The sequence below is a fragment of the Peromyscus eremicus genome, chromosome 7 (assembly GCF_949786415.1).
Source record: "Peromyscus eremicus chromosome 7, PerEre_H2_v1, whole genome shotgun sequence".
In the NCBI taxonomy this organism is placed as follows: Eukaryota; Metazoa; Chordata; class Mammalia; order Rodentia; family Cricetidae; genus Peromyscus; species Peromyscus eremicus.
Genome location: NC_081422.1, coordinates 104,315,873 through 104,329,690, shown reverse-complemented (window position 1 = coordinate 104,329,690; position 13,818 = coordinate 104,315,873). Strand labels below are relative to the sequence as shown.

General features: G+C 41.7%; 2 protein-coding genes across 2 annotated transcripts in view; one reads left to right on the top strand and one right to left on the bottom strand.

The window, feature by feature from the left end:
* Setd2 (SET domain containing 2, histone lysine methyltransferase) overlaps positions 1-13,818 on the bottom strand; it is a 108,106-nt gene that overhangs the window by 22,213 nt on the left and 72,075 nt on the right. Inside the window, exon 16 of the mRNA XM_059269092.1 lies at positions 7,532-7,666. Within this exon, the coding sequence (XP_059125075.1) occupies positions 7,532-7,666 (135 nt within the window). The remainder of the gene's footprint in view (positions 1-7,531; positions 7,667-13,818) is intronic.
* On the top strand, positions 10,906-11,514 carry LOC131915463 (U1 small nuclear ribonucleoprotein C-like). The gene has a single exon (XM_059268757.1). The coding sequence runs from the start codon at positions 10,977-10,979 to the stop codon at positions 11,334-11,336; it is 360 nt and encodes a 119-aa protein (XP_059124740.1). The 5' UTR covers positions 10,906-10,976; the 3' UTR covers positions 11,337-11,514.

Below are 13,818 nucleotides of genomic sequence, written 5' to 3'. Positions count from 1 at the left end.
ACTCTAGCTACAGACCATAGCTGTGGAACCTGCTGCATGGGACTGGACTAGACCCTCTTGCTGTGGGATGGTCTGTATGTCAAGTGTGTTGCTGATTGGTCAGTAAATAAATCACTGATTGGCCAGTGGCTAGGCAGGAAGTATAGGCGGGACAAGGAGGAGAATAAAGCTGGGAAGTGGAAGGCTGAGGCGGAGAGACATTGCCAGCCGCCAGGATGAGAAAAAGCATGTGAAGATGCCGGTAAGCCACGAGCCATGTGGCAAGGTACAGATTAATGGAAATGGATTAATTTAAGCTGTAAGAACAGTTAGCAAGAAGCCTGCCACAGCCATACAGTTTGTAACCAATATAAGTCTCTGTGTTTACTTGGTCGGATCTGAGCGGCTGTGGGACTGGCGGGTGAGAGAGATTTGTCCTGACTGTGGGTCAGGCAGGAAAACTCTAGCTACACCCTCTGCATACGGGAGACAGTTGTGTAGCTGGGTCTGTTTGAGAGGCCCCTGACAGTGTGATCAGAATCTATCCCTGGTACATCAGCTGGCTTTCTGGATTCCATTACCTATGGTCAGACACTTTGCTCACAACTTTTTAGTTCCTGGGTATCTAATGCCTTCTTGTAACCTACGAGGCACCACACATAGACATACATGCCAGACAAACATACTGGCAAAACACCCATACACCAAAATAAAAATAGTTGGGTGTGGTGGTGTCTACTGCTAGTCCCAGCACCTGGAGGCAGAGGCAGGTAGATCTCTCTCTGAGTTAGTTCCAGGCCAGTCTGGTCTACCTAGCAAGTTCTAGGACAGCCAGGGCTGTCTAAATAAGTAAGTAAATCTTAAGAGAAAGGAAGGGAGGACAGAAGGGAGGGAGGGAGGGAGGACAGAGAGAAACAAAGCTTTCAGAAGGCTTTAGGTTGGCTTGCATCAATGATAACAAACCTGGAAAGCAGAATAGTAACAGTTTGTCCACTGTATATTTTTCTGTACATTTAAAAAATTGTTATGAAATTTCCATTATTATTTGTTTTTTCATAACTACACTTTTAAATCATAGTACTTAACCACAATGCCATCTCTCCAGCAACGATACACTTTCAAAAACCCAATAATCACTGTAATGGACCAAAGTGTTTCCCCAAAATTCATGTGTTGAAGCCTCAATGTCACTGTGACCTTAGTGGTAGAGAAAGCCTTTATGTAGGTAATTAAGGTTCAAGGAAGTCAAGAGCATCCATGAGCAAACAACGTGAGAGCAGAGGAAGCTTGCAGAGACAAGAGTATGTGTGGACACAGCAAGAAGACGCTGCTGCGAGGTGAGCAGAGGCCTCGGGAAACGCAGTTCTGCTGTCGTCACCTTTACCTTACACGGTCACTCTCCAAAGCTGTTCAAAATTAATTTCTGCTGATTAAGCCACCCAGTCTAGAGTTTTTTGTAATAGCAGCCCTGAAATCAATACAATTACTATTTGAATATATCTTCCCATGTCTAGTCTATGTAAAACAATGAAGAATAACTTTCAGCTTTATTTCTACAATAGAGACCCCAGACTAAGATGAAATGCTTTCACTTTTAAACAACCAACATTCCTAGTCCATACATTCTTTAGTACACCCCTACCCAATTTAGTGTAGTTGAAGGTTTGGCCCAGCTTAAGACTCATTTCCTTAATTCCCAAATGTCTATGTAGTCAAGTGAAATTATCTTTTTTTCTCAAAACTTCTGTGTCCCTTAAGATTACTCCGAATTATTAGTGACTACTATCCTTCCCCTATCTAGAAACAGTTCTATCCTTCCTCAAATCAAATCCTTAAATGTCTTTTTTTTTCTTTTTCTTTTTGAAATAAGGATTCTTAGACTGGCCAAAAATTCATGTCAACTCTCCTGAGTCAGTCGTCCAAGTGCTAGATTATAGGTACAAGTTACAAGCAACTTCATTAATCTTATCAGTGGTTTTTTTGTTTTGTTTTGTTTTTTCTTTTTTTTTTGTTCCCAAGACAGGGTTTCTCTGTGTAGCTTTGCGCCTCTCCTGGAACTTACTCGGTAGCCCAGGCTGGCCTCGAACTCACAGAGATCCACCTGCCTCTTCCTAAGTGTTGGGATTAAAGGCGTGTGCCACCACTGCCCGGCTTTTTTTGGTTTTTCAAGATAGGGTTTTCTCTGTATAACAGTCCTGGCTTTTTTTTTTTTTTTTTTTTTTTTTTAATGACACTATACTTTGACTACTTTGAATATGATTTAAAGTGTGGTGGTTTGAGTAAGAATGTTCCCCATCAGCACAGATATTTGAATGCTTAGGTACCAGGGCGTGGCGCTGTTTGAAAGGATTAGAAGGTGTGGCCTTCTTGGAAGAAATATGTCACTGGGGGTAGGCTTTGAGGTTTCAAAAGCCCATGCCAAATCCAGTATTTACCTCTCAGCTCTCAGTTATTATTCCAGTACCATGCAAGCCACAAGTTCCCTGATGTGGTGATTGTAGGAATTCCTGGCCACTGGCCACTGGCCACTCCCCCAGCTGCATGACCGCACATGCGCTGTTCAGTAGCCAAGCAAGAGGCTTACTCATCCTGGGGCCTTACATCCTATGTGATCGATGTGCCGCATGGTCACCTAATTTGCACGTAGCGTGATCACATAATCTATGGCATAGCTACATAAGCCATATGCGCATGTCACGTTGGGGGAATCCATAAAAAGCAGGCCACAGACTCCTCCCCCCTTCCTCTTCTTCATCTCTCTCCTTGTACAATCATTTCCATAGGCCTAAGCACATCTTTCCTTAACAAACTCTTACAGTGGGCTTTGTTGTACCTCGTGGCTTTGCTCCCATGGTAAACAGCACCGCTTAATGAATTGTTTCTTAATGAATAACAGCACCGCATAAAACTAACAATGATAATGGGCTAAACCTCTGAAACTATAAGCAAGCCCCCAATTAAATGCTTTCTTTTGTAAGAGCTGCCTTGGTTATGGTGTCTCCTCATAGCAATAAAGCAGTGACGAAGACAGAAGTTGGTATCAGGAGTGGGGTATTGTTGTGACAGGCCTGACCATGCTGCTTGTTTATGGAATGTGGACTTTGGAACTTTGGATTAGGAAAGCAGTTGAATGCTGTAAGCAGGGCTTGATGGGCCACACTAGCAGGAGCCTAGCATTGCTCTCAGTGGTACTTGATTGTGTTGTGTGGTTATTAGTAATCTCTCATATGCAGATCTATAATAAAAAAGAGCAAGCTGGAAAAAGAAATACAAAATGCACTGTTTGAGGAGAAAAGCAGCAACAGGAAGTATCATGGAGCTAAGGCAGTGCACAAGGAGACAGTAAGTTTAAAGAAAAGCCTGATGCTAAATGGAATAAATGGAGTGGTGGCCTCAGGGCAAGATCCCACTCAGCTAAGCTTCCAACTTGTGAAAAGGAATTAAAGAAAAGCTTAAGCAGTGAAGGACACCATCAACAGAAAGCTGACACAAATGTAATTGAATAAGGGGGACAAGTTCCAGTCCCATAAGTAGCAGAACTTGGCAGGTTCTGGCGTTAGAGTCAAGGATACAAGAAAAGAGTTGTGGAATCTCCCTCTGCAGAGGCCTACAGAGGCTACTGCACGGAAGGTGTGAAGGTGAAGCCTGGGTTGTATTGGCGACCCAAAGATGTTAAGAGATGCCAGAGTCGTGGGGTATCTGCTGAGGAAAGCTGCAGACCAGGTGTGGAAGCAGCCCAGAGGGAAGTGTGTTGCAGTCACAAAGCTGAAAGGAGGTGAACATCTTAGACAAGAAACATGTGTTAATATTCTGACAACCAGCCCCTTGGAAACCTGCCCCTTGGGGCTGCCCTGTGTCCTGATGTAAAAGCCCAATTTTAAGGAAAAACCCTTCCCTTCTCTCTCTTCCACTCTCTTTCCCTCCATTCCCACGAGGTGTGCACTCTCCATCCCCCTTCCTCTCTTTTTCTTCTTTCTGTCTTTCCCTCTTTCCCCATCTTTCTCTTCATCTCTCTATTATAATAAACTCATTTCTGTAGGGAAGAGGGGCTGGCTAAGGAAACCCACCCTGACCCTGGTGCCCAGAATTCGGGAAGGATGGCTCAGATAAGACCAGTGAGAGACGGCCGGGCGGTGGTGGCGCACGCCTTTAATCCCAGCACTCGGGAGGCAGAGCCAGGCGGATTTCTGTGAGTTCGAGGCCAGCCTGGGCTACCAAGTGAGTCCCAGGAAAGGCGCAAAGCTACACAGAGAAACCCTGTCTCGAAAAACCAAAAAAAAAAAAAAAAAAAGACCAGTGAGAGAAACACAGTTTAGCTCAGATCAGAGCCGTCTCTGCCCCTGTCCAACTGACTTGTGAAACCAACCAATCACAGAGCAGGGCAGCAGAATCCTGGCCCTAGAGCCCAGGACCAGGGAAAGAAACACAGCCTGTGTTTGGGACCTGAGCCAGAGAAATGAACACTTTATCCCCAAACCCAGAACCCAGGAAATATGCTCTGACTCTGAAACTACTACCAAAATAATACTCTTGGCCCCTAGAATCAGAGTCAGTGAAAGAAATGTACCCTGGCCTTAGAGGTAGTGTCAAAAAGCCAAGAAAGGCCAGTGAAAGAAACACAGTTTGGCCCTGAAATCAGGGCCATCTCTGCCCCTTGCCCACAAAACTGGCCAATCCCTGGGCAGAAAATAAACCAATCACAGTTGACTCTGCCCCCTAGACATCCTATATAAACGCCCCTGCCCAGTCAGTTGTGAGCTGTTCTCTCCACCCTGGTAGAGGCAGCTACTCTCCTGGACTCCTCCTTCTCAAATAAACCTCTTTCTCAAAAGAGTTTTGGGTGAAGCCCTTCATTTACTGGTGCACAGAAGAACCTTGCTGGGACATCCCATAGTGGACTGAGCAAGAGAGAGCTGGTAACACGGAGCCTGAGATTGCGGCTCTCCAGGAGAGGAGCAGGATTGCTGTGTCCTGCGGGGAGACCATCGCCCATCACACCAGGTATATCTTGACTTTCCCAAAGAGTCAGGGTACCCTTCCTTGCTGAAGCAGTTCCAGGCCTGACTCTCCCGAGAAGTCAGAAAAATTTCCTTTCCAAGGTTGGGCTGTTTCTTTGCAGTCCCAGCCATCACAGCTGTCCTAAACAGCTCCAGGTGTCTGGGATACCTCACCCTCTAGGGCTTAACTGTCTCCTTGCAGTTTTAGCCATCAATTTACTAACATTTTGGTGCTGAAATCCAGGACACCAAACCCAGAGTTTTTGCAGTTTACTTACAATTTCCATGCGGATGCAGCACCTGGGTTGTGAATGACATACCTCCGCCCACCACTACATCTGCCCTGCATGTTTTCCTTGGCATGTTCTTCCTCACTCATGGGATAACCTAGCCAGCCAGTGTTCCCCCACATGCAGCATCATAACAGCATGGAGATGCAGAAGTTAGATTTTGCCTGGCTGGTTTTTAGTCTTGCTATGTATGGTCCAGTATTTCCTCACTATGCTTCCTTTCCTCCCTTTTGAAATTGTAATGCCTATTGTGGGGCCCAGGGCAGCTTGGCTATACTACTGCCCTGACAGGCTCAATAAAACCAACTAGAGAGTAGGCCTTAAGGCAACACCCAGTTCCAGGAAAAGCCATAAACTGGCACCACCCCAGAACAGGCCAATCAGCATCCAAGGGGTAAATACCTAACATTCCCATCTAGAGAAAAATACCTAACGTTTCAACTGTTATAGATAAGATCGATTGCCAGATGTCCCTTAGCCCAACACACACCTATCCCCTTTTGCCAAGATACCCCTAAACAAATGTCAATCAATTAGGGTCCTGAACCCTGGAAATCCCTTAACCCCAACCTCTGCTATGATCAAAACCCTACCCCAACCAAGCTCTGAGCTCTCTGCTCTCACCGCTGCGTTGGACAGACAGGGAGCCCAAGCTTGAGCTTGAATAAAGGCTCTTTGCTTTTGCATTTGGATTCAGTCCCCACATTCTGGGCATAACACTATCCTGTGCCATTGTATATTTAAAGTATGTGACCTGCTTTTTTCCTTTGATTTTACAGGGGATTACAGTTAAGACACTGCCTTGAGTCTCAGACACTTTGAACTTTGTACCATTAAACAGTGCTGAGACTGATAGACTATGGGGACTTCTGAAGTTTGAATGAATGTATTTTTGCATTATGATATGGCTAGAGCCTATGGGGGCCAGGGAGTAGAATATGGGTAGAATAAGAATGGCCCCCACAGGCTCATATATTTGAATGCTTAGTCACTTAGGAGTGGCACTGTCTAAAAGGATTAGGAGGTGTGGCCTTGTTGGTGGAAGTGTAAGCAAGCCTCCAATTAAATGTTTTCCTTGATAAATCGAGTTGCCTGTTATAATGTCTTTTCACAGAAATAGAATGGTGACTAAGATAAATGGTGACCATCACTTTACTGATTTAGAATGTCGGTTTATAATAGGAAAAGAATCTTATCATATTCACAATGCCTAGCAGAGCCAACTTATAGCAAACCTCCTTATAGGCTCATTTAGTTTATTTTCAAATTGTTTCACATAAAGCATTTTAATTCTATCTCCACTACTTTTCCTGTCTCTTTAAAGCCACCATCACCTGCCAGATTGCTACAAGAGTCTCTGGAACTGTCAAGTGTTCTAATACAATATGATCACATTACTTCTGTTTAGTCTTTCCCATTCCATCACAACCCATTTTATTGAAAACTAATAATATTTCCTTAAGATTTTATCATATCCTTCTACATACATTTCAGGAATCAAAAATATTATATATATATATATATATATATATATATATATATATATATATATATATATATATATATATATAAATGTTATACATATCACACCACATACAAAGTGAAGTATGTTACATAATTCTACATCCCTAACCTAGTCCATTATATGTCATATTCTAGTACTCAGCAAATACTAATAGGTATTCCAGGAAAAAAAAATTGAAATGTTATTATTGTGTGTGTGAGTACAGGCACATGCATGCCCCCACATGACAGGGAGAGATGAGACCACTTTGTGAATCAGTTCTCCCCTTTCACCTTTTACAGAAGTTCTGGGGAAGCGAACCTGGGCTGTTAGGCTTGCACAGCAAAGACATTACTAATTTAATTATCTCACTGACCCAAAATTAGTTCTTTTAAGACAAGGGCTTGACTGTGACACCCAGTCTGCCCTTCAATTCACTGTGTAGTCCAGGCCAATCTTGAACTCATGATCCTCCTGCCTCCAGAGTACTGAAATCACAGGTTTATACCATCATTCCTTGCCTGTGTCTAGAAAATTATTACTTCAAAAGTTGATAATATATAAAAATATAACATTAATCAAAGTAAGTAACAAAAAGGATCCTAGCTAGTACATGTGGCTGTAATTTCACAAAATGTGTGACCTTCGTGGTATCCAGGTAAAAACTGGTGGCTACATAAATTACAAAGAATATTAAAAAAAAAATTGTAAAGACAAGATATACACCCAATGAGAGAGTTAACAAGTGGAACATTTCTTACTGGCTGTAAGGACTGAGGCTGCCCTGGTGCAACTATTGTAGTCACGGCTGAGGTTGGCTGTACCACCACTCCTTGTGGATGAGCTGTGAAAATCTGCTGTCCCTGGATATACTGAAGACTTGGCTGGGCATAACTCTAAAAGACAAAATGAACAAAGTCGTATTTATATTTTTCTAGATTGTACTATGTGAGGCATAGTAACTGACTTCCAATATGGCGCGCGCGCGCACACACACACACACAATTAATTTATTTATTTATTTATTCATTCATTCATTCATTCATTCATTCTTCATTCATTCGGTTTTTTTCGAGACAGGGTTTCTCTGTGTTGTTTTGGTGCCTGTCCTGGATCTCACTCTGTAGAGCAGGCTGGCCTCGAACTCATAGAGATCCGCCTGGCTCTGCCTCCCAAGTGCTGGGACTAAAGGCATGCACCACCACTGCCCAGAGGGTGATAGGTTTTAAATGAGTGGTCCAAACCAAAACCACATGGAAATGGATTATCTACTCCCTCTTACTCAATTTATATATCAGGAGACTGAACTCCTAAAAATGAAAATAGACTGTATCAAAGTCACATGATATTTTGAAAGATGAGAAGGAAGCAGCCTTGTGAAAACTACTGTGAAATTTCTTAGGATCACCCTATCTGATAAATAAATAGTTTTACTGTATTATCCTGACTAATAGGAAGTCCACCAGGACTGATGTCACAGTCACAGGTCAGTGAGTCTACTGAAGAAAATACTAAAATCACTTCATTTTCTTCATTCTAGTCAAGAGACTGGCATGTAAGACAGTACTGTGAGTTAGGAGACTATGGCTCTGTGTTCAACCCTTAATCTCAGAGAGGCCGAAAAGATTCTTACTTCCTCATTCCATCCAATATTTAGATATTTAGATATCATTCTTTTTTTTTTTTTTTTTTTTTTGAGACAGGGTTTCTCGATGTAGCTTTGGAGCCTGTCCTGGATCTTGCTCTGTAGACCAGGCTGGCCTCGAGCTCACAGAGATCCACCTGGCTCTGCCTCCCGAGTGCTGGGATTAAAGGCATGTACCACCACCGGCCGGCACACACACACACTTTTTAAAAAAAAAAAAAAAAAAAGATACTTTTTATATTTATATTTGGATTCAAAGGTATACAATAATTTTGTTTCAAACACAGAAGATTTTTGTTTGTTTTTCTTGAGACAGCATCCCACTATATAGCTGACTGGCCTTGAATTCAGAGATCCCCCTGTCTCTGCCTCCCAAGATTAAAGATGTATATGACTGAATAATTCATTTACTTCAATCTCACATCAATGTATTTAGCACAGAAGTAAACAAGCACACAAAACTTTCTCCTCTTTTATTTATAGAAACTGTTTAATTGTTTAACTTTCAGGGAAACTGGAGTGATGAGTGCTGCCCCAGGGATTTAGAGACACATACCTCTCTGTCCATTTTGCTCTTTTTGGGAAGTGCCCCCAACTTCTTTTTATTTACAGCGAAGATAGAGGAATATAATGTATCTAAAATTTTTAATCTACAGGGAATGAATCCAAAAAGCCCTTCCACCTCTCAATCCTAACTCCATCAGATGCAGGCATTTATTTACATCTACAGTCTCATAAGAAATAAGGATTATATCTAAGACTTAAATCTATTCACATTTACTCCTCAACCATTGAAAATTTTATTAAAGAGAATGTGTCAAAAAGCTTTAAAAACGTCAGGTGATGACTGTTTACAGAGCTGACTAGATCTAGATACTTCTTCACTCAAGGCCAGAGTTTTGAGCCCTGGGACTGAGAGATACTATCAAGTAGGAAAAAAAAATCAATACAAATACAAAATAAAAGATGTCTAAATGATACCAGAAAAAACCCAAGCAGTATGAAAAAGTTGGCTTTTTCTTCTACCAGGTAGCTTCCAAGGATGGAGCTCAGGTTGTCAAACTTGGTAGCAATAAGTCTTCACCAGTTAAACCAGCCTGGCCTTTAAGCCTTCCTGCCAGGTGTGGTGACAGACCCATTTAGTCCTAACACTCAGCTATTTAGTATGCATTAGTCTATATTAGTGTGCATCCCATGGCATACATGTGTAGGTCAGAGGACAACTTCGGGAAGTTTGTCTCCACCTCCATCTTTACCAGGGTATTAAGGGTCAAACTCACGCCATCACGCTTGTGAAGCAAGAACTTTGCCCACTGAGCTATCTCTCTGGTCTAGACATACTTTGTTTGTTTGTTTTGAGACAGGGTCTCTCTGTGTAGCTTTGGAGCCTGTCCTGGATCTTGCTCTGTAGACCAGGCTGGCCTCGAACTCACAGAGATCTGCCTCGGCTCTGCCTCCCAAGTGCTGGGATTAAAGACGTGCACCACCACCGCCTGGCTAGAAATATTTTTCTTAAAATTAGATTGCCCTATCATACATGTTTATACACAAAATATAGTAAACTTTTAAAAAAGATTAACTTTAAAAAGGATAATATGCATCAGAACTCATCCAACTTCTAAGAGATATTGTAATCCTTAGGTAGTTAATATCAAAGTTATCATAACTGTCTTAAGTATCCAAATTTATAGCTTAAATCCTCTACTTAGGACCACAGAAGAAAACTTAGATAGTCTGACAAAGGAAAAGTGTTTCTAGTTAGAATTTCCCCTTGAGATGATACTCAGTTTTCCCTGGCAATGGTCCTTGGGTTATTTCCCCACATGTACTATTATTCCCTGCCTCTTTGTAAATGTGAGACCAAACCTTCCTGGATCAGAACATGATATTGGGACATAACCTCTGATGTTTAAAATCATAGGTTAATAGGAGACTGAATTTCTTTTTTCTTTTTAAAAAGTTATTTATTATGTACATAGTGTTTTGCCTGCATGCATGACAGAAGAGGGTACCAGATCTCATTATAGATGGTTGTGAGCCACCGTGTGGTTGCTGGGAATTGAACTCATCAGGACTTCTGGAAGAGCAGGCAGTGCTCTTAACCTCTGAGCCATCTCTCCAGCCCCGAGACTGAATTTTCAATGAAACTGCCCCTAAATACTTCCTGATGTCACAAGAGGGTAAATGAAGTCAGGCTGGACTCTGATCCGAAATCTAAGTAAAACAGGAAATATGCTATCAAAATTTAACTTAATATATATTCAGAATAATCATAAATCAATAAAAAAGAAGTTATTAGCAGCAAAAGATTATAGTGTTTAAAAAAAAGGAGAGACACAGATAGAGTACAGGTACCTTTCTATATGCTTGTAATTCTGACTTCAGTTTAATATTTTGGAGTGACTGGAGGCAGTAAATTGATTAAATGGAATTTTGTAGCCCATAAAACTTAACACTAGATACTGCAGAGAACTGTTTAAAAAAATTCTCCATCTGTGAGAAAGAGACACTGCAGTGGTCGGAAACACAAAGAGAATGTGAAAGACTACTACCAGAAATGGATGGAAGAGCAGGCCCAGAGCCTGACTGACAGAACAACGGCTGCATTTCAACAAGGAAACATACCTCCAGCTCCATTCTCTGCTCCTCCTCCTCCTGCAGGGGCCATGATCCCACCTCCCCCCAGTCTCCCAGGTCCTCCTCGCCCTGGCATGATGCCTGTAACCCACATGGGAGGCCGTCCCATGATGCCAATGATGGACCCTCCTCCTCCTGGGATGATGCCCGTGGGACCTGCTCCTGGAATGAGGCCACCCATGGGAGGCCACATGCCCATGATGCCCGGGTCTCCAATGATGAGACCTCCTGCTCGGCCCATGATGGTGCCCACTCGGCCTGGCATGACTCGGCCAGACAGATAAGAGCAGAAAGGCTCTTTATCAGTTTTGTACTTCTTGTTCTGTTTCACCAGGGGATGACGGTGCTGAGCCTGAGTGTTTTCTAGCTGCATGACAGGAAGGCTTCCCCTTCTGAACACAGAGAAGTGGGGCAAAAAAAGTGCGGCTTTCACTGATATTGTGAAATGTGAAAATAAAATTGTCAGCTGTTTTAGTAAAAAAAAAAAAATCTAGCTTTCCTTCCCAATCTAATTTATTAGCAAATTATGTTAACTTTGTCTTTATTTTCTTTCTCAGAGCAACTAAAGTGATCCATTTAGATAATGTCAGACGACATTACTCTGTCAAACCATGGTAGAAGGTTTCTACATTACTCAGACTAAGAAATCTTCACAGAATCTGTCATCTTATTTCCTACAGGATAGATTTCATAATCACCCCACATTATCTGTGTTACAAGCATTTAATATTGACTCTACAAAACACTTTAAAAGCTAGATCAAAACAGTTATCCTATCCCCAACTCTCTGAAAGCAGGACCTCACAATATGGTTCAGGCTGGCCTTGAACTCATTACCCTTCTCAGCCTTCTCCCATTCTGAGATTATAAGCACACACCATCACACCAAGCCCAAATATAAATTTAGAGAAAACAAAAACAGTACCAGGGTAAAACATGTTATTTTTAGAGAAAACAAGAGGCCAAGCATGCAAGCCTTCAACAGGGAGGAAAACCCTAGTATTGTGAAGGCTAAATTCCTTGACCCTCAGTGACACCATGTTTATAAAAATTTGTCTTGACAAAATACTCAACTTCATATGGAAAAACAAAAGACCCAGGATAGCTAAAAAATCCTGTATAATAAAGCAACCTCTGGAGGCATCACTATCCCTAACATCAAGCTCTACTATAGAGCTACAGTAATAAAAACAGCTTGGTACTGGTATAAAAACCGACATACAGACCAATGGAATCGAATTGAAGACCCTGACATTAATCCACATACATATGAACACCTGATTTTTGACAAAGAAGCTAAAACTATACAATGGAAAAAAGAAAGTATCTTCAACAAATGGTGCTGGCATAACTGGATGTCAATATGTAAAAGATTACAAATAGATCCATATCTGTCACCATGCACAAAACTCAAGTCCAAGTGCATCAAAGACCTCAACATAAATCCAGTTACACTGAACTTGATAGAAGAGAAAGTAGGAAGTACTCTTGAACGCATTGGCACCAGAGATCACTTCCTAAATATAACACCAGCAGCACAGACACTGAGCACAACAATTAATAAATGGGACCTCTTGAAACTGAGAAGCTTTTGTAGGGCAAAAAACATGATCAGTAAGACAAAAAGACAGCCTACAGAATGGGAAAAGACCTTCACCAACCCCACATCTGACAGAGGACTGATCTCTAAAGTATATAAAGAACTCAAGAAACTAGACATCAAAATACCGAACAATCCAATTAAAAATTGGGCTACAGAGCTAAACAGAGAATTCTCAAAAGAAGAATCACAAATGGCTGAAACACATTAAAAGAAATGCTCAACATCCTTAATCAGAGAAATGCAAATCAAAACGACTTTGAGATACCACCTTACACCTGTCAGAATGGCTTTGATCAAAAACACTAATGACAGTCAATGTTGGAGAGGATTCCAAGCAAAGGGAACACTCCTCCACTGTTGGTAGGAATGCAAGCTTGTACAACCACTGTGAAAATCAGTATGGCGGTTTCTCAGAAAATTAGGAATCAATCTACCTCAAGACCCAGCCACACCACTCTTGGGCATATACCCAAGGAATGCTCAATAATACCACAAAGATACATGCTCAACTATGTTCACAGCAGCACTATTTGTAATAGCCAGAACTTGGAAACAACCTAGATGCCTGTCAACTGAAGAATGAATTAAGTAAATGTGGTACACATACACAATGTTTTTCTCAGCAGAGAAAAACAATGACAGCATGAAATTTGCAGGCAAATGGATGGAACTAGAAAATATCATCCTGAGTGAGGTAACCCAAACCCAGAAGGACAAACATGGTATGTACTCACTCATAATTAGATTCTAGACATAAAGCAAAGAACAATCAGACTGCAACCCACAGAACCAGGGAGGCTATATAGCAGGGGGGACCCTGGGATGACTGTAGCTTATAATAAGTTTTGGTTTTACTCAATTACTGGGCAAGCCTCAATGAAACATTTCACTATTAGGATAAGAATTTATACTGTATCAAGCTGATAACAGAAAAATAAATAAAAAAATGGTTTTCTATTAAAAAAAAATTTGTCTTGACAAGATGGTTAACTAAGGCTGACTATGCAGAATTTTCTGTTTTCAAGACAGAGTTTCCTCTGTATAACAGTCCTGGCTGTCCTGGAACTCGCTTTGTAGACCAGGCTGGCCTCGAACTCACAGAAATCTGCCTGCCTCTGCCTCCCAAGTGCCGGGAATTAAAGGCATGCACCACCACCACCCAG